The sequence below is a fragment of the Epinephelus moara genome, chromosome 15 (assembly GCF_006386435.1).
Source record: "Epinephelus moara isolate mb chromosome 15, YSFRI_EMoa_1.0, whole genome shotgun sequence".
In the NCBI taxonomy this organism is placed as follows: domain Eukaryota; kingdom Metazoa; phylum Chordata; class Actinopteri; order Perciformes; family Serranidae; genus Epinephelus; species Epinephelus moara.
In genome coordinates, this window is record NC_065520.1 from 10,469,603 (window position 1) to 10,490,012 (window position 20,410).

Genomic DNA, 20,410 nt, shown 5'->3' on the forward strand with positions numbered 1-20,410 from the left:
TAGGACATGCATTCCTCAGACTTCCAGTTTCCCTTTTTGCGTTATTTCCTCTCACGCAGGCGCAGAACGTCCGTGCTACTTGGCCGTCGGATGTAGTCCGTTTAGTGTGTTCAAATGCAACTGACACAGGGCGACGTGAGGCGACGTAGACGACGCAACAGTTGGCTTTCGTCGCCGCTAGTTCTTTGATGTCGGTTTGGCATGTCCGCACCTTAAGAGAAAGACAGGGAACTTGTTCCTAAACCAAATGCCACGGCCCGTGTGGGAGTGTTTTGGATTTAAACCAAATGACAGAGGGGAGCCCACACCTGAGAGTGAGAGACTGACAGTCTATTTTTTTGTATTTATAAGGTCTTTATTTATTTATTGTGGTATTTTTACGTGTTATTTCGGATATTTAAATTTTCTTTTTTTTTAATTCCTAAATATTCTTGTTAAATAAAAGTTTGTTTCTCTTTAAAAGGGTGTACTATTATGCCTTTATTATCATTATATAAGTTAAAAATAATGGTCTAAATACAGCAAAATTACAACAATAATAAAAATGGTATTAAAAGCACAATATTACGCAATGTTATCGCTTATCGCAATAACTTCTGATGCAATTAATCACCCAGCAAAATCTGTTATCGTGACAGGTGCTACAAACTTTCTGGCCTGTGCTACAAAATTATCACCCTCTGTAGCATCAGTGCTATGGGCTAAAAAAGTTAACGTACAGCCCTGAAGAGGCTATTTTTACCCGAAGAAGTGAGCTCCACTGTGAGATACAAATACACTTCTAATATTGAATTAATGGCCAATTAATACAGAAATCTCAAATATGCTTAAGACAACAGTATGTGCACTGGTTCCACAGCCAGCAGCATAAACAAGCACAACTACAGAGGGGAAGTTGCTCACATTTAAAAAAAGATGCAAACAGAAAAGCACTGTTTGATACTGTGTGTGTGTGTGTGTGTGTGTGTGTGTGTAAAAAGAGGATGACTTTGATTTAGACAAAATCCAGGTGTATCTCGGAAATGAGCCACACTGTTCTGACTTCAGTGGCTGGCTGTCTATGTGTGTGTGTTTCTGCTTTGTGTGTGTGTTTCACAGAGATTCATTGCAGCAGTTCTCAACTGAACCCACTCTTTTTTTACAATGACTTAAATGTCCCAGATCTGTCTTTGACTCAGTGTCATCTTCCTGAGTGTGTGTATCACTACGTGTGTGTGTGTGTGTGCATTTTTTGCCCCGTATGTTTCCGCTGCCTCACATTATCCTGCTAAGACATTAACATTTCATGGACGACACCGAGGTTTGTCAACTGGATCTCATCAAAATTTCATCCTTAATTATGGCAGCAGAGCTGGAGGGAGATCCCCCATCTCTGCTGCCCGAATGAACCGAGCCGAGTGAGCCACCGGTGGAGGCAAGAAAAAAAAAAAATCAATTCTCACCAGGTTACTGCCTGTGGAGGCTGGGTGCCTGGTCATTTTAAATAACCCAAGAACACAAATAAACAGTCTTAATGATCTGGAGATAAGTGTTCCCACCAGAGTCTTTCCACAAAGTCTTTGAAACTTCATCTCAAGCGTAACTCCACTAAAACTCCCAACTGAAGCCATTACAAACGAAAGTCTTTCAGGCTTGAAGGTGGCAACTTCAAGGTACACAGAGTAGTCTCAGACTGAGTCTTAATAAACCTCCACTTCAAACCCACGAGTCCTGCAGCTGGGAGACAAATATTTGTGCTGTTTAAAAAGCACACTCCTAATTAGAAGAGAAGTGGTGTTTGATAATGTCAGTTTGTAAATAAAATGTGTGTTTTAGTGCCAAAAAAAGGTCAACAAATAATATAGTTCACACAAAATAGCACATATATGGAAACAAAACAAAACAAAAATCAATATACTTTTGTGCAGCATAACTTTGTTTTTTCTTCTTTTCTCTTCCATGAATCATCTCACAACCCCTCAGATCTACAGTAGTTGAATCTAGCTCCCCTCCTGCAGCCACAACAGTCAACATAAATGCATCATCAACTCTATGTGCTATAAATGTAGGGGCCTAAAGTGTAAGGGAGTCCCAAGGCATTCACCTGCAAAATGTCTAGAGCTGCAACAATGACTTGTCAACTATTAATCACCAACTAATTTAATAATCAATGAATCAAGAAAATAATCAACGATGAAAATAATCATTAGCTGCAGACCTAAAAGTATGACTAAAATTAAAACTACCGACTAGGAACAGTCACAAAATGACTGTAAAGAGATGCAAACAGACACAAATTAACTAGAAGAACTGGCAAAACAATCACCAAGAGATGCAAACTTAAGACAAAGAGACATGAAAAGAAACACAAAATAACTGCAAAAAGATACACAATGACTACAAAGAGACACAAATGGCAAATGGATCTGCAATTGTACAGTATACACTCAAAGCGCTTTTTACACTATGAGTCACATTCACCCAGTAACACACACATTCACACACAGTTGGCTGAGGATACCATACAAGGTGCCACCTGCTACTCAGTTTTTCACATACTCATACACTGATGGAACAGCCACAGGGAGCAATTTGGGCTTCAGTATCTTATGATTGGATGACCCACTCTACCTCTGAGCCACAGCCGCCCCCAAGAAAACAAAGAGTCACAAAATGACTACTAAAGGGACATAACACCCTAAAAAAGACAATATTACCTAAATATGACACAAAACAACAACACAGACAAAAACTGACCAGACACAAAACCACAAAAAGAAACACAAAATAACCGCAAATAGGCACAAAAGCATTACAAAGACACATAAAGACACAAAATTGCCTCAATAAGACATGAAACAAAAACAAAGAGACACAAAATGACTAAAGAGGAACGCAAAATCATAAAATAGACATTAAAAGACCAAAAAACAGGACAAAATTACCTTGAAAAAGACAAAACAACTACAACAAGACACAAAAATCCAAGACACAAAATTACTAGCCTACAAGGTGAAAAAAATCCAACCACAAGGAGACCCAAAATGACCCCAAACAGACGTAAAATGACCAAAAAAAAAAGACTCAATATTACCCCCAAAAGACACAAAACAACAACAGACACAAAACAACCACAGGGAGACACAAAACCACTAAAAAGAGACATCAAAAAAGCAAAAAGACAATATTTCCTTAAAAAAAAGTCACAAAACAACTACAAAGAGACGCGAAAACCCACGACACAAAATTACTATAAAGTGAAATAAAAAAACCACATGGAGTCCAAAATGACCCCAAAGAGACATAAAACGACCAAACAAGACTCAATTACCCCCAAAATACATAAAACAAAGAGACACAAAATCACTAGGAGACATTAAAAAATTACCCCAAAAAGACACAAAACAACTACAACAAAAAAACAATACAAAAAAACAACCACAAGGAGACCCCAAATGACCCTAAAGAGACATAAAACAACCAAAAAAAAGACTCAATATTACCCTCAAAAGACACAAAACAACAACAAAGAGACACAAAACAACCACAGGGGGACGCAAATTCACTAAAATGAGACATAAATAGACCCAAAAAAGAGACAAAATTGCCTCAAAAAGACACAAAACAATTACAAAGTGACACAAAACCACAAAAAGATGCATTATGGATACAAGGAAATGCACAACAACAACAACTACAACAAAACACAGGAACACCACCACAAAGTCTGTGTCTTGCTTTTACGCTGGAGAGGTGTCCAGGGGCCTTTTTCATGTCTGTGCCCAGGGGCCCTGTTATCATTATCCACCCATGACCAGCACATAACAACTTTGACTAGACCATCATCACTATGAACTGAGTGGCACTGACACTGACAAGAAGACACACTGTGCTGCTGAACTGGATCTGCCAGACTGGGTCAGACTGCACCAGCAGCACACATAGCATGGCTCACCATCATCACCACAGGTCAACACATCTGAGACACGAGCTGGCACACACAGTAACCATAACACAATACACAAACTGGTCCTTACCTGACATTAAAATATGTACTCACCGGTCACAAAAGAATGCTGTTGTCGTTAGTTACAAAATGGCCGCCCACAGCCTCAGTGTCCAGCGGCTGAACGTTGGTGTCCACAGAGCTGATAGTGTCACCACTCTCGCTCCTCACGTGCGTCTTTAACCGACAAAAACACGGAGAGCTCGCGTGCCGCTGATGTGACAGCCATGTCAAAGAGACACACAGCTTGGAAAAACTCCGACATTATCCGGATATGACTAAGATTACAGTAACGTTATTTACGGTACTCCCGTTGTTTTGGCTTCTTCCAACATGGCGGCTCGCCAGGTGAAGTTCATCCAACTAATTACCGTCAGTTATTCCAGATATTTCTCTGCGTCACAGTCAACGTCCGCCCTCGCTCCTTTTAACGAAACAACGTAACGGTCCATAACATCGTACACAGTCACGGCGAAAGCACTGTTTTGTTAAAATATGGCAAATTCATCTAAATTTTGTGACTACAGCATAACCATGCATAAACTACGCTAACGGTGAAACTTCCTCTGTGACGCACGAGCTCTGAGCAACCAATCAAAAGAGGAGGTCAACTGGGATCGATTTTGTATTTAATTATTACAGTTATTTATTTTTAATATAAAGTCATCATGTTATATTTACTTTTACATCGACATTTGATTAAAAATAATAATAAAATAAAAAATAAAGGACATTTTTGGTGGGAGCTCGAGCCCCCCCTGCCGCCGCGTCTTGGCCAAGTCGTTCAATGCTGCGTTCAAATGGAATCGGACAGACCGTAAACGCCACGGAAAAAACAGTCCGGCAGAATGGCAGTAGTTTAAAATGACTTGGATAATAAAATGTTGCCATGGTGATGCCATATGGTTTACAACAATGGAACAAAATATATCAAATAAAATAATTTAGCAGTCATTGTTTTATGTACTTTTACTAGTAATGTCCGGTGATTGTCTACATCGCACGTGTTTTCACCCGTGTTACATAACATCCAGTTGTAAATTCCGTCGCGGAGGACGGCAAAAACTTTACATAATTTAACTTGAAATGCAATGCCCAGGGGCGTAGCACCAAATTTCTTAGCCCTATGCGTAAGCAGTGTCTGCGGGCCCCCTGCCCTTCCTCTCTTTATCCATCTTTTTCACAGACAATTGTGATTTTTTTTTAACTGCAGACAAAACCAAACTTTTAATCAAGGCTTTTGGAGGCCCCCAGTAATCAGTCTCACGTGTCCCCCCACTACTATGCCGGTAGCCTCTGCTGGCCTCACCTACTTCTCCCATCCTGCTTTCGTCTACTAAAATGATATCTGGTTTGCCACCTAGCGTCTCCCTGATCCCACGTGAACGCAGCACAAGTAAGAATTTAGGTAAGACAAGGTGAAGCAAATGTCACAGTGAGCTGCAGGAAACAGAACAACAACCAAAGAATCTTAAAAAAGTTCAGAAACACACAGTGTTTATACCAAAATGTAGAGTAGAGCAATTCCCAAATGATTTCCTCACATCAGATCAACGGTTCCTCTGATTTTGTCAGCACATCGCTGATTGTAAATGCAAAAATCCCAAACGCAGGGAAAAGCAATGTTAACAAAGCAGACGTAAATTGGAACGTAAGAAAAAGAGCAAGAAAATATAGAACATCTGAAGGCTACAGATGAACAACATGACACCATTAGAGCTACTGAAGGTGTCTTTGTGCCAAGGCTGGTCAACATTCATAGCTTCACTCAGCAGCACAGATGTCTGCTTTGATTTCTCCAGCAGCCCTCTCTCTCTCTCTCTCTCTCTCTCCCTCTCTCTCTCTCTCTCTCTCTCTCTCTCTCTCTCTATATATATATATATATATATACAAACAGTAAATATAAACGGGACTTTGGTAATGACTCCACACTTAACACAGGGAGCTTTTTTTCCAGTCAGTCCAGCCCATCAGTGAGAGCATCGTGGGGATCAAACCAGTAACCATTTGATTAGCGGTCAGCCTCTCTGAGGAGGAACATTTCCCCCTCCGAGCAGCTTTGATTGTGCCAGGAGCATGGCAGGAATAATGTGGGTGCAATCAGAGAATGATTTGGACTGGAGCTACCGCCCTCGACCTCTCGTCCACCTTCTTCTATACACAGCATGTCAGCCCTGTAATCTCCTGTAGAGGTAAGAGAAGAAAAGATACCCACCCCAAATGTTTCTACGTGGTTGGATTTTTCTTGACCATGACGTCTATGAAAACCACGAGCAACCAAAATGTCACAAGCTCTGAAAACAAGCTTAAGCAGATGGAGAATTTATTTGTTATTTTCCATAACCACCCATCTTGTTGGGGGTCGTGGGGGTGCTGGAGCCTATCCCAGCTGACACTGGACAGGTCACCAGACTATCACAGGGCTGACACATAGAGACTGACAACCATTCACACTCACACTCACACCTACGGACAATTTAGAGTCACCAATTAACCTGCATGTCTTTGGACTGTGGGAGGAAGCCGGAGTACCCAGAGAAAACCAATGAGCAGTGGGTGAGAAGAACATGTCAACTCCCCACCCCGGGTTCGAACCAGGAACTGTCTTGCTGTGAGGCCACAGTGCTGACATTGGTTTTACTTAAGTGAATAATCTAAGTACTTCCTCCGAACTGGGGGTTGTACAGAAGTCTATTCAAATGAGCTCAGCCTTTTAAAAGATGTTCCTTCACCCAGTGTGAATGAAAAATCACTGAAAAAGCTAAATGCTCAAAAGGAAATGGTGTTCCTTATGTAAATTTTAAACTCTGAGGATACCTAAAATCAAAAGTACAGTCCAAGATCGAGGCTCAGGTTTTGGATTTGCTGTAAACTACCGACACAATACTCCTTAAACAGTGTTGGAGATGCAACAATCAGTCAATGAATCAATCAGCTGATTGTTTAGGCTACTTTTCATTACGATGGTGATGATGTCCAGCTCTACTTATCAAATCCATCCATTTTGCGAACTGTATGCCGAACAGAGATCAGTAGTCATGGAATTAACCATGGGTGGAGCAGGCTTTTTATTCTTATTTAAGCCAAAAGGTCGTAGCACTTTTACAGTACGTTCAAAATTTGACTACATGATCACTCGTACCCACGTTACCCCAGTGTCTATCGTGTACCATTGAGTTGCTGATCTCGTCCATGTCCACTACGTCGCTCAAAGTTCAAGACTTGCGGTCACCGAGCTTTTCCTGTCCTGGCTCCCAGACAGATCAGTCTCCCTCTGGAGGTTTGTGTTTTAAAGCTCAATTCAAAATCTGCTTACTCTCAAATCAATCTAATTGACGCTCCCTTGCTCTGGTTTGTTCGTCTCTGGTGGTCAATTTTCGGCCAGCTTTGAAGCTTTTTAATTGTCTTATTGTAAGCGAGAACAAAAAAAGCCAAACACTGGTGTCAGATTCTTAAATGGGAGGATTTACTGCTTATGTTTGGTTGCAGCTGCAGTTTATACATGATCCCGATATGTAGTAATATGTAGATACTGAAACATTCAAACCTCCAGCAGACAGACGATGTTGCTAACAAGCTGCAGGATGGTGTCATCATTACAAGCTGCCCAAACATACAGAACATCACCCTAAATCTGAGCAGACACCCCAAGGTGTCCAAACGTAACAAATATGGCTGCTGGCATTTCGAGGACATGTGTATATAATGATGGGAAACACATGCATAACATCATTCCACAAAGTCTTGGGTGTGATTATTTCCCTCAAAGCTATGAGATGTAAAGTTTGGAGGGGGCACATGCATGGAGGAGACATTTATACTTTGAATTGCTGCAGAAAAGGGACAGATTGCTGCATAAAACTCACCAGTATGCAGGAAATTAAGCACCTAGAGCTCAGAATTTTCTGTTGGAGGACCCCACACACACATACACACACATTGAAAGGAAACCTACGCCCTTGCAAGAGGAAAACAACCCCCATCCAGTGTTGCAGCCTCACTGGTTCCAGCACCACAGACAGCTCCACTCCCAGCCAATAACCCTGACCTCCACTAAGTTTAAACCCTATTACCCAAGCTTTAACTCATCTGCATGACCCGGCCTTACCTCCAATGTCCGGCCGCAGCGTCTTGTCATATTCCTTGAGCAGATTGTTGAGTATAAGTGTGGCGTCCTCCTGGTGCGACCTGGGAACCAGCATTTGATTGACAGTGGTGTCGTTGGGATCTTCATCGTCGGCGCCATAATCCAGTAGATCACAACTGGAGGGTGGGAGGTGAAAAACAAGGGGTGGTGGGGGTCGTTAGTCATGTTGCTGTGCTCCCCCTGCCCCCCCTTTAATGAACACCATCATCAAAAAAACTTTGTCGCAGCAGCATAAATGGATGCTGCTTATGTTTGGATGCATTGAGTTTAACTGTCAGAGCCCAGACTGTATATGTGCACAGCAGGCATTTGTCTGAGTGTGTGTCTGTGTGTGTATGTGCGGGGAAAGCCCTCAGAAAAAAACATGCATTATGAGCCACACGCACATGAAATCATACCCCACATGTGAACTTTTAAAGCCCCTCAGCTGTTGATCATGTAAATCAAAAAAAGGTGCAAACCCGACTCACCGAGCACCCTGAAGCACAAGTATGAAGAGGATCACCACAAACTTGATTGTCATTTTCCCATGCGCGGATCACCTCCGATCACAGAAACTGGTGGATGGAGATCCCGGTGCTCCTGCTGCTGCTGCTGCTGCTGCTGCTGCTACTGCTGCGATAAAGTGCCAGTACAGTACAGTAGGTGTGTGACCATCAATCCGTGCTCTGAACTTCCTCATCCGCCCACACACTTTCTCTTGCGTGTCATCTACGACCACACAACCGGTCTCTCAAACCCCCCCTTCCCCGATCCGCCGAGCACCACGCAGGGGTTCCTCCGGGACGCACCCGACGATCAATCAGTGTGATCAGTCCGGCGGAGGGGGGGAGTCGGATGGACGGGATCCAGCGGCGCCCTCCTCCCTCTAACGCCTGTGTGGGCAACAGAGGTTGGGTGACGCTGTCTGCTGCTGCTGCTGCTGCTGGTGGTGGTGATGATGGTGGTGGTGAACCTTGAGCATCTTGCGTGACTCATACACCGTGCACAGGATACAGGACCTGGACCACAACTGCATTATCCAGATGTAAAGCCTTTTTTTGCAAGCTGCGTCATGATCAAAATTATGTCATTATATTTCCTGCATGATTAAACACCTGTATCCATGAGGTTTTTGGATTTAATCAAATTAATTAGAGAGTTAGTAAAGGGTTAAACAGTGCTGGATTATTGTTTTTTTTATCCTGATTCCCTGAATACTTTATCTGCCAGTGTGCTGCACCATGCAGATTATAAAAAAATATGAGAATACAGCCATATAAAAAGCAGCAGGATGTCAGTTTTACTGATTTTATATTTGATTTTTGTTTATATTGATGCGTGCCTGATGATGGTCGCCACTGGAAGTCATACCCAGGCTTTACACAGCCGTTTACGTACCACAGAGTCACAGCGAGCTCTCCCCCACACACACTCAAAATAAGTCATTTCTGAATAGGCGCCCAACTCAGCAGGGCAGCCTCACTGTTCCACTGTTCAGCCCCACAAAGTTGGGAGGCTGTTTTGACGCACACAGGAGCACAGGGAGAGGCTGCGCTGCCCCCTGGTGGCTGGAAATTTGACAGAGAAACACAGGCAACAATGTCAGGCTTTCACTGCAGTGCTGCAACCAGCATATGAACCTCGCCACCAGCACTGACCTCCATAAACAACCAAAAAATTCTCATTATTGATGCTGATACAACAAAATGGTGATAGATTATTCGCCTCAGTAAAAGTAGCAGTACCACAGGATGAAATACTCCATTACAAGTGAAAGTTCTGCATTCAAAATTGAGTCAAGGTGCACTACTAAAAGCATGATAATCCTAAAGATGAGTTAATATTCCTCTCATTTCCTACCAAATGTTGGCTTAAAGGTTCAGAGTCCTGTATTAAATACTTACTGAGAAACACAATACGTTACCTTTTCAAACCTGGAATATTTCTGTGCACAAAGGTTGACACAAAAAGTTTCTAAAAGAATGCACATCTAGCTGATAAGACGCAAGAGTCCGCACACTACGACATGCTCCCATAAATGTCTTCAACTTACCACCGAGGTGATGCTTCAAGCTGCACGCTCTTCACCACACAAAATACAATGCCAAAAATCCTCAAGTTGTTTGGATGTTTTTGTCTAATATGCAAGTATGTGTGTTCCACCAACACATTCTCACTCCGACCTCGTCACATCGATGTTTGGTCATGGACTTTCCACATCCACGTCCTCACATGGTTGGGTTTAGGCAACAAACACACATGGTTGGGTTTAGGCAACAAACACACATGGTTGGGTTAAGGCAACAAAACACACATGGTCGGGTTTAGGCAACAAACACACATGGTTGGGTTTAGGCAACACAAACACACATGGTTGGGTTTAGGCAACAAATACACATGGTTGGGTTTAGGCAACACAAACACAAATGGTTGGGTTTAGGCAACAGAAACACACATTGTCGAGTTTAGGCAACAAACACACATGGTTGGGTTTAGGCAACACAAATACACATTGTCGAGTTTAGGCAACAAACACACATGGTTGGGTTTAGGCAACAAACACACATGCTCTGGTTTAGGCAACACAAACACACATGGTCGGGTTTAGGCAACAAACACACATGCTCTGGTTTAGGCAACAAACACATGGTTGGGTTTAGGCAACACAAACACACATGGTTGGGTTTAGGCAACACAAACACAAATGGTTGGGTTTAGGCAACAGAAACACACATTGTCGAGTTTAGGCAACAAACACACATGGTCGGGTTTAGGCAACACAAACACACATTGTCGAGTTTAGGCAACAAACACACATGGTTGGGTTTAGGCAACAAACACACATTAGGCAACAAACACACATGGTTGGGTTTAGGCAACAAACACACATGGTTGGGTTTAGGCAACAAATGACATTAATAAGTTTTTCAGCATAAAGAAATTATGTTTGTTCCATTAAAGTGTTTTAGTCAGTTGACAACTTATAAGAAGTTGGTCAAAATGAAAAACATTTTTCACAATTTGGGTAAAATGGAATGAAAATAAATAAGTTAGGATATCTTAAATTAAAAAAATTGGCCACTAAATATCAACACTCAAATATTAAGTTCGTTCAACTTTATTAAGCTTTTTGAGGTTAAAGCAACCTAAACTAATTGGTTTGTCAGATTATAAAAGACTCATTGGACTAATTCCATAATGTCAAAGATGAAAACGATGCATGCAAAAAGTTGAACGAGTGCATTACTTTATAGAGTGTACACACAATGTATATTTTTGCTGTTTTAATAATTAACATTGCAAAATTACACACTGGAGCAGTGTTTGAGTAAATGTACTTAGTTACATTCCACCACTCCCCATTACCCCTTAAAATAAACCATCAAAAGTGAATATATTAATGACAAGACGTCTCGTGTTCTTGTATCTGTTTGCTTAATAAAATCTAAGAAGTTAAAGTACTTCATCTATAAAAAGCTGGTCACTCGTCGTTCATCAAAAACAGTGATGAAAATAACCACAGCTTTAGATGCAGCAGTATAACTGAAGTTGATCTGTCTTTTCCGGAGAAAGGACTGACAGTAGATAAAACAGAGAAACACATCTTTCCCAGATGTGTGATAAGTGGAATTGGAGCACACAGACACTATATGCATCAAACTATTTTTATAAAGCAGTTAAATATCAACAGGGAATCAGCGAAGATGGATACACCAAAGAGCTGCAGTCAGATTCCCCTCTTGCATTAGCAGCTATAATCATGATTTAATGAAGCCACAGGAGCTATAAGATGGATTCTATAATATACAGCAGCTTTGCCCCGTGATTAATAATGAACGCCATTGTTGTTCATCCTTTTTATTTGATCATTTTAAGTATAATACATAAAACAAATACAGTACATAAAACAAAGAATGAAGAACACAAATACGTTGTAAAGCCCAGCTATAGCTACAATGGCTTTGCTGTATTTCTTTTTTGCAAAATTTAAGCAAACAGTTTAATGTTTCCTCCAAAAAAGTTGTTATTGATGCTCAAAAGCAAGAAAAACTCCATGCATGTGTAACGGCTGTCTACCGCCTTCCTGGGATGTTGCGACCGCTGCATGTGCATTACAGTCCCCAGCAGAGAGACCCGAGTTCAAGACTTCAGTCTGCTTCACTGCCCATGAGCTAGCTTCGGATAAAGTACGTATAATCAATCCTAAATTTGTCCCTAACATGCACCAGCCACAGCTGTCCAGACACCACAGAGAGAAAAACAAGCATTTGTCATCGGTTGGGCCAGTCGGGGCTTAAATTGGAGTGAAGCGCTTTGCTGTAAGGGGCCCCCCTGAATGGGTGAAAGTAACTTAAGCGGAACTAAATCCCTTTTCTAACAGATGTATGGCAGATGAGTCTGTCACAGTGGCTGAAGGAAGGAGGGAGGGGCAGGCAATCGTTTCTTGGCTGGCAATAGAGAAGAGAGGGCTGGTTAAATGGATGGATGGATGGATGGATGGATGGATGGGTAGATAGGGGCACTCATTTCTTCAATGGCAAGAAAGATGTATGTATAGATAGAATGAAGTGTACCAGTAGTCTATTTATCAAAAATAATGAAGTTTTGTGAACCGTAAAAGGAAATACTTCAGCTTTTTTGTTCGAGGGGCAGATTTACGCCGCTATTGGCTTGCCAATGGTCTACAGCCATGCAATCTCCAAACCCATCAGGGATCAGTCTGACGATGATTTAGCCTCTAGGGCGCGACAGTGAATATTTCTGGAGTTGTGGTGTGGCCAGCCGATATCCGAATACAACACATTCTCACTCCGACATCTTCACATATCGACGTTTGGTCATGGACTTTCCACATATGCCGTACAAGGTACCCTGGGTACGGCTGCTGACGTTCTGGGACACTGTGTCAAGTTCTGCCTGTTAAATGCATCGTCTTCTTTCAAAATACACTTCTGTTTTCACAGGAAATGTAACTTTCGTTCTTGTCCCGCCGCGTTTCCCCCTGATGCTGCCAGACGCCATTAAACTATAACGGCAACTGGCCACGTATCATGCTGACATTAAAGGACGCCTTGTTTCGTTGGTTTCTGATGCCGCAAGTCACTGCCCAAGTGCTGGATTTCGACGATTTCAGAGTGAGACCGTACTCCTGAATAACTTCTGTGTGCTGGTCATCTTTTACAATCCGATTAGAAACTTTAAAAGTGAGAATAGAGTTGGATTTGAGAGCTCTCACTCCTAGGGCGTCAAATACTTTGTCACACCCATTAGCATGTGACAGCGACAGCAAAGGCACCCTTTAGTGTCTATATGAGATGCATCAGGCTTTAAGCTAACTCCAAATTGAACCCATCCACTACAGTGCGTGACACTGAGAGAAACTGATGTAGTATAAAGACTGAGAAAGTCCTTGGAGGGTGGGAGGGAGGTATGGTGGATGGGTCTAACAAAACTTCTTCATCTAGGAGACCACAGTTCATGTCCCATGTGAAACCAAAAGCTAACATTTACGTGAAACATTTACATCACGTTATGCTATTTTTACGTACCAAACACACCTATTTTCAACCAAAACATGATCTTTTTTCGAAACATAACCAACTAATTTTGTGGCCTTAACCTAACTACAAAGGTATCACAACGTAAGCCACATGTTACAATGTATTTCAGACCTCGCTATGAGACACCGAGTAGTGTGAGAAAGTGTATTTGATGACCTGGGAATACGAACAAGTTGTTGAGATACGACGTCTATGACTGGATTATTTTTCCGGATTGTCAAAAGAAATTAAAAAAGTGAACAGAAAGTGAAGTCATGGTCAGATGATAGCCAAAAGGTTCTGGGACTGCATTTCAGCCGATGCGTTTTGCCTCTTTTGCCCCCCGCATGAATTGTTTACCTGAATGCAACCAAAACCCACTCTAATGTGATTGGTCAATAATACTCGCACTAAAAACAGACTACAAACAGAAACCAGAATGCTTTCAAAACCAAAATCTTGTCGCTAAATACTTGGATGAAGCGAGTATCCGGTACAGATAAAGAACAAAAGTCCTGACTTACTTGGGGATGTTCTCGAAAAAACTTTCTAATAAATAATAAATATAGCAACTACCGATGAACTATATATTAATTTCAGGCTTAAATAACAATTTCAGATCAGACCACACCCACTCAGCTTTAAAGCCACACCCACTTCTATTTAAACCCCGCCCATTTGGAGAACATGTACAAACACAGATAATTTAGTAGGTTGAACAAACAGAGATCCTGATAATAGTGTACTTGCTCATATCAAAAATAAAAATAAAGTTAAAAAATAATAAAGAAATACTTCAGTTTTTGTCAGTTGTGGGCTGATATTTGCTAACCACTGGTCTACAGCCATGCTACTGTGTGCTCTAATGGCTCTGTAAGGCTATACTTAGGCACAGCAGTGCTTTAAGCTAAATGCTAACATCAGCATGCTAACAATGACAATGCTAACATGCCGATGGTAAGTGGGTATAATGTTTACCATGTTCCCCACAGCGTGTTAGCATGCTAACATTAGCTAATTAGCATTAAATGAGCACAAAAGTACAACTAAGGCCGATGGGAGTGTTTAAGTGGAGGACGGACTGACACTGCCTTCCATAGAGAAAACAATGGAGACTAAATACACTTACATGATTAGGGACCAAGATGCTAATTACAGTTTCATTTCCTTTGGTAATATAACTCAAAATAAGGCTTAGTCAGCTGAAATAAAGCAGCTCTGGAGCAGTTCAGCTCTGACAAAACAAACGAAATGACCTCAAACTATGTGAAGGATTTAGCTACTGCAGGCGTCATCAGAAACAAAAGGAAAATTAGCACGTGTCTTGACGATGTGGATAAGCAGCAGAGTCAGAAACAAGCAGGCAGTGGAGGTTGGAGGTTGTTACTGGGTAAAAGGATGTCTGGTCTGTTCATCTGGACTTGCTGCCATGGCGACCACAGACAGACAAATATATAGATTGCCTTTCAAGTGCATTTCATTGGACTTCCTTTTACACGGCTGCTGCGCTTGAACAAGCACTGACACGTAGCTTTGCTGATAGACACCCACCAAGCTTTTGACAGATAGCAACACCTTAGATTTACATGAAATTCAACATCAACCCAAACCAGCACGAAAACACTACAGAAAATTATGGCACAAAAATCCAAAATGAAAGCGCTTTGGAAAGAATTTTAAGCTGATATGGTGACGACATCCAATGTAGGTCCCAATTTCACAAAGCAAAGCAGGTACAGTAGCAGCTGATGTCTTTATTTTCATGGTTTTCACCAAGCCATTGTTTCTTTGACAATGCCCCCAACTGCACCGTTTAAACTCCATGAGATTAAACACACAGTGACTCTGAGGCAACTCTTCTGCTGGGAGCAGGGGTCCTTTTGTTCCTGAGTATGTCTCACCATAGTCCAACAAGTCACACAGGCTGTGCTATGGTGGGCTCGAGCCAAAATGCCACAACATGTGCTCATTGCTTCCAGTGTGATCAAGTCAATGTAGAAATAGATGACCAAAAAAACATCAGATCCAAAGAGATCAAAAGTTTGATACGATGTGAGCTCCTCTACAAGCGACAGGAAGAAAAGAATCTTACACATGTACACACAAACATTAAGAAAGATATCAGACGAAAACATCTTCAGGATGTGAAAGTCAACGTTAGACTTTGGTTGTTGTTTTTTTCTTCCAAGGGCTTAAAACTCAAACGAGAGACATTGTCTTTTTTATGTCAAAGCAAAGTTTCAAATTAAAAGTTTATTTACATGATTCCCTTACGAGACTTGGCCTGATTTCCCCCAAATTTCCGTAACTTAAAGGCCTGATGACACTGTAGTTTCAAGTGGCAAAAACAACTGTGTCAAAATCAGTTCATTCAGTTGAGAGAAAACAGAAGAAGCTTAGCTACTGTGACTAACAAGCACTAGCATGTCCTGGCTGGCGAGCATGTGAGCAGTTAGCTCCTCAGCTACAGTAGTTCACCAACTGAGCCTGAAAGCCAATAAGCTTCTTGAACCACTTATTCCACCGTGCCACAGGCCTTTACGGTGAGTTTAATGACACACTTTCATCAGCAATTTATTATTCAATGCAGAAAATCGTATGATAATGAAACTTCACTGATTGTTATTCTCTTTTTGTTCTTTCTCCCCACATAAGGGCATCAGAATTCCTCTAACAAAATGCCCTTGTAACTGTTAAAGTCCTCCAGAAGGCAAATATTTTCTGCTTCAGTGAATGGAGGTTGGTCAGTTATGTTTTGTAGTTTGAAAAGACTTTTAATTTACGCAGAATTCATGGCAAATTAGTCTTACTGAAAAGGTAACTTCAGTATGTTTCAACCTGGTCCATGTTTTCACATATTTGAGACTATGATACCAATGGGAACATTTTTTTAATTGGTTCAGTGATGAGTGAGAAGGCTGCAGCCAGCAGCTGTGAAACAGGCTGCAATGTAACCACTCTAGGCATATGGCACCATTAATGTACGTGCGGCCACTAAAAGTGCTTGTTTTTGCCAGATTGTTATTAGATGTATCCTCGAACATTATGGAAAAGATCCCTACAGAGACAGACTTTTTTGTTAAAGAGTAACAGCCAGAAACAGCCTCAAGATCGTTGTTGCCAAACCCACCAGACTCCAGTATGTAAAGAGCCGGTATATATTCACATCTAACGGGGTGAATTAAGGGTTTATTTCAACCAAACCAGACTTAGTGATTGTTGGAACAGTGTTAAAGTGACTTTTGTAAGTCTTATTTTGATTCTGGCGACTTTGAAGAGTGTTTTATGATGATAAATTTACTGTTTATGGAGTCTGGTGGGTTTGGTGAAAGCAATTTTGGGCTGTTTCTGGCTAAACAAAATGGATCTGAGGCAGACTTTTTACTTCTGCCTGAGGTGCACCTCCCCAGACATGTAACTACACGGCATCACAGACCTCCCGTCTATTTTTGTAAGCTTAAACCATGTCCCTCAGTGGAAACAAAGCTTTTATTTACGTTAATTTCACAGATGAAATTAACGTAAAGGTGATTTAACCTTTGGGGATTTATACATCGAGATTTATTCTGGCTTCATATGAGCAGAGAAAATCTCCACTCATTGCTAGGCTAATTTATGCAATATAAAATGCCACAGGCTTGTGCTAATAACGTTAGCATGTTGTATTTGTTTGGAAAACCTAGTATAAGACAGTTGTTTTGTCGGTGAACCTTGTGAGTTGTAATGGAGCTGAATTTTATTACATTACCTTTGTTAAATGTTGCTGTTGTCCCTGGCTTCATATGAGAAGAAGATATCTCCGCTAGCCACTAGGCTAATTTATACAATGTAAAATGGCATAGGCTTGTGCTAATAACGTTAGCATGTTGTATTTGTGGGGAAAATGTGTTCAGATAAAGACAAGTGTTTGTCTGTGAATGCTGCGAATTATAGTGAAGCTGATTTGTGTACTTGTCAATCAACTAAACTTAACAGCACTTCACAGAAACCTCCGCCGCCAACTAGTGTTTTGGAGGTGTAACTGCAGAGCGACACAGACACACCACCGCATAAGTATACCCTTTACTCTTAAACCAAATGGTCTGTCTCTTTAGTGATCCTTTCCATAATGCTGTCAGACAATTGAAATAACAATCTGAGCCTGTCAGTGACAAAAACAAGCACTTTTAGCAGACTTAAACTGATGGTGTGAACACGCTCCATGTGGTTACATTGCAGACTGTTTCGCAGCAGCAATCTCACTCAATACTGGACAAATTTCAAAAAAGTAATTCCTATTAATCACAAACACATGAGAAAATGGTCCAGGTTGAAAAATACCACAGTTACATAGGACTAATCTGTAAAGACTTCGCCAGCTGTCTTACTGTTATTTTGATCTACGTCACATCCTGTCTTTGTGACACTGACCCCTGGAGCTGGTGGTGTTGCAGTGTTTTGCCCAAGTATCAGTAAGAAGCATGCTTGCCTAAATAGAGGTTAGCACCCCTATGACAGTCTCCAAACTCTCACTCTGCTGATTTGTATGTCACACACTCTGCGTTTCGAGCACCGGTCTCTCAGCTGTGAAAATTAGTTTCCTAGCTGAGTGACCTGTGCTCAAAATTCAGTTAAAGCACGTATCCTAAATTTGTCCTGAACACCCCATCCACAGCTGTCCACTCACCCAGTGTAAGTGGGCCAAAGACGTTTTTTTTCTTGTTGGCAAGCTGCCCAAAATGACGACTTTTTATTTTTTTATGAATGAAAAAGCATCTCTTAATGTAAAAATTCTGCAATGATAATCTTTCGAATACTTTTTTTTTTCACCTTTAGGTAGCACTCGTCATCTTCCACTGAGACTCTGTCTGCCAGTGCTTTTGGGAAACCAGGCCTGCAGCAAAGGGCTTTGAATCTTCAAGTAAAGATGTACAAAGAGACACACAAGCACCCACTGCAATAGGAGAAAAAAATGGCAAAGGTTCTTTTTTAAAAAAGAGACAGAAAACTAAATTATTAATGCACTTGCAGCATTAATCTCAAGAGATGTTTCTTCCACACAGTGTGGAGTTAAGTACATTTTTTAAATCAATTTTTCAAATGCATGTTATATTGCAGGGTTTTTTCCACAGCATAAGCTCAGTGCATTTCAAGCCTCCATGATAAGAGTAAATTTAGGAAAATTGCTCAAAATGCCTACATTAGTTTATTTAAAACCTCAAGTAGTCGCCATGGAGTGTGCTCCCATACCTTAAGCAGTGATTGACATATATATGGTCGGTATTCAAGACAAAGAGGAGTCCTTTTGAGGAGAGCGTCATGCAAACTGCAGCAGGATAGATGAGAAAGAAGCAAAGCACCCGCTCCCTCGAGGTCTTAGAAGCAAGTTTCTGTGTGATCGAGCAGTTTTTTAGGCCATAAAAACAGGAAAGGGATTCTGTTGCAGCCTTGCATCCATTCAAAGTGCTTGAATTAGATAGTTGAGTATAGTTTGTTTTTGTTCTTCAAGCGCAGATATTTGTTATTTTTTAAATTTTTTTGTCTTGGGCAACAACCTTACAACAACCCCTTTTCCTTTAAGTCCACCCACTTTCAAATTAGAACAAACTTAATCCCCTAATACGAACTCTCTGTCTCAGGAAAAAAAAATGAGAAAGATTACGTTGAGCTGACCACTCCTTTCACCACCGGTTCTCTGTTCAGGTACGTGGCCCAGTAGACGAGGTTGAAGGTTCCAAACAGGACGGGGAACACTATCCGCGACATCTTGTCGATCTTGCTGACGCTGTTGTAGGTCTTCTTGGGGTCCACCATCTTGGTCTCCGAGGCCCGGAGCTGCACCGACGTCGTGTTGGAGATGGTGGAGATGGACACGTCCTTGGTGAGGTTGGGGGTGTAGTTGACGCCCGCTGAGCAGACGTTGTTGGGCTTCTTTGACAGCACCATGGGGTCTCGTTTCTACAGCGGCACAGATTGCAGTGAGAGGTGAATTGGTTTTAAACCCTGCTGTTTTTGGATAATCAATGTGTTTCATTCTGTCTGGAATAATTAGTGCTTTTGCAGGCGAGTAACATTTCTGGCAAAACATTCAGGGATGCTGTGTAATTGAATTTCACACAGGTAGCAGTTTGGTTTATTTATGATGACTGCAGTGTGCAGGTCTGTGTTTTAATCCAGCTGCTAACAGATGATTGACAGTTTTCCTGGTAAAATTTTAAGCAAGCAACTTGTATAGTAATCAGTGTTGTCAAGTAATGTATCCTGATTATTCCTGATGCAACTTATCTGGTCTAGTATATAAACCCTTTTCATAGTTTGTGCCGTTTACACATCTAAGACTGTAAGCTAAACTTTCATTTGGGAATACTGCCTTAATGTCATACATGGAAAAAGTAGGTAACACTTTACTTGAAGGTATCTACATAAGAGTGACATGACACTGTCATAACTATGACATGACACAGTCATGAACCTGTCATGAACATTATGTACATGTCATGTACTGTCAACATTTATGACTGCTGTCATTAAGTGTCATTCAGTTTGGGTTGTCTTGATTATGACAACTTGACATTAATCAAAGTGACATTACCAGAAGTTGTCTTTGTCATCACTTGACATTAACAAGAAATGCACCTCTTTTTGTGTTTATGAAAAGCTGACATAATGATTGATACAAAGACAACTTCTGGTCATGTCATCGTGGTTAATGTCAAGTTGTCATTACAAGGACATCCCAAACAAATTTAATGTCAAATTGTCATGACAAAGACAACT

At 41.2% G+C, this 20,410-nt stretch overlaps 2 protein-coding genes across 2 annotated transcripts in view; both read right to left on the reverse strand.

Annotated features, from left to right (window-relative positions):
- LOC126401682 (gamma-aminobutyric acid receptor subunit gamma-3-like) overlaps positions 1–8,934 on the reverse strand; it is a 131,504-nt gene extending 122,570 nt beyond the window's left edge. The window contains exons 1-2 of the mRNA XM_050063076.1: positions 8,603–8,934; positions 8,094–8,248 (exon numbers count right to left, since the gene is read on the reverse strand). Coding sequence (XP_049919033.1) covers positions 8,094–8,248; positions 8,603–8,655 — 208 coding nt within the window. The 5' untranslated portion in view covers positions 8,656–8,934. The remainder of the gene's footprint in view (positions 1–8,093; positions 8,249–8,602) is intronic.
- A 3,036-nt stretch (positions 8,935–11,970) lies between these two features.
- The window catches only part of LOC126401683 (gamma-aminobutyric acid receptor subunit alpha-5-like), a 92,633-nt gene continuing 84,193 nt past the window's right edge, over positions 11,971–20,410 (reverse strand). The window contains exon 11 of the mRNA XM_050063077.1: positions 11,971–19,591. Coding sequence (XP_049919034.1) covers positions 19,292–19,591 — 300 coding nt within the window. The 3' untranslated portion in view covers positions 11,971–19,291. The remainder of the gene's footprint in view (positions 19,592–20,410) is intronic.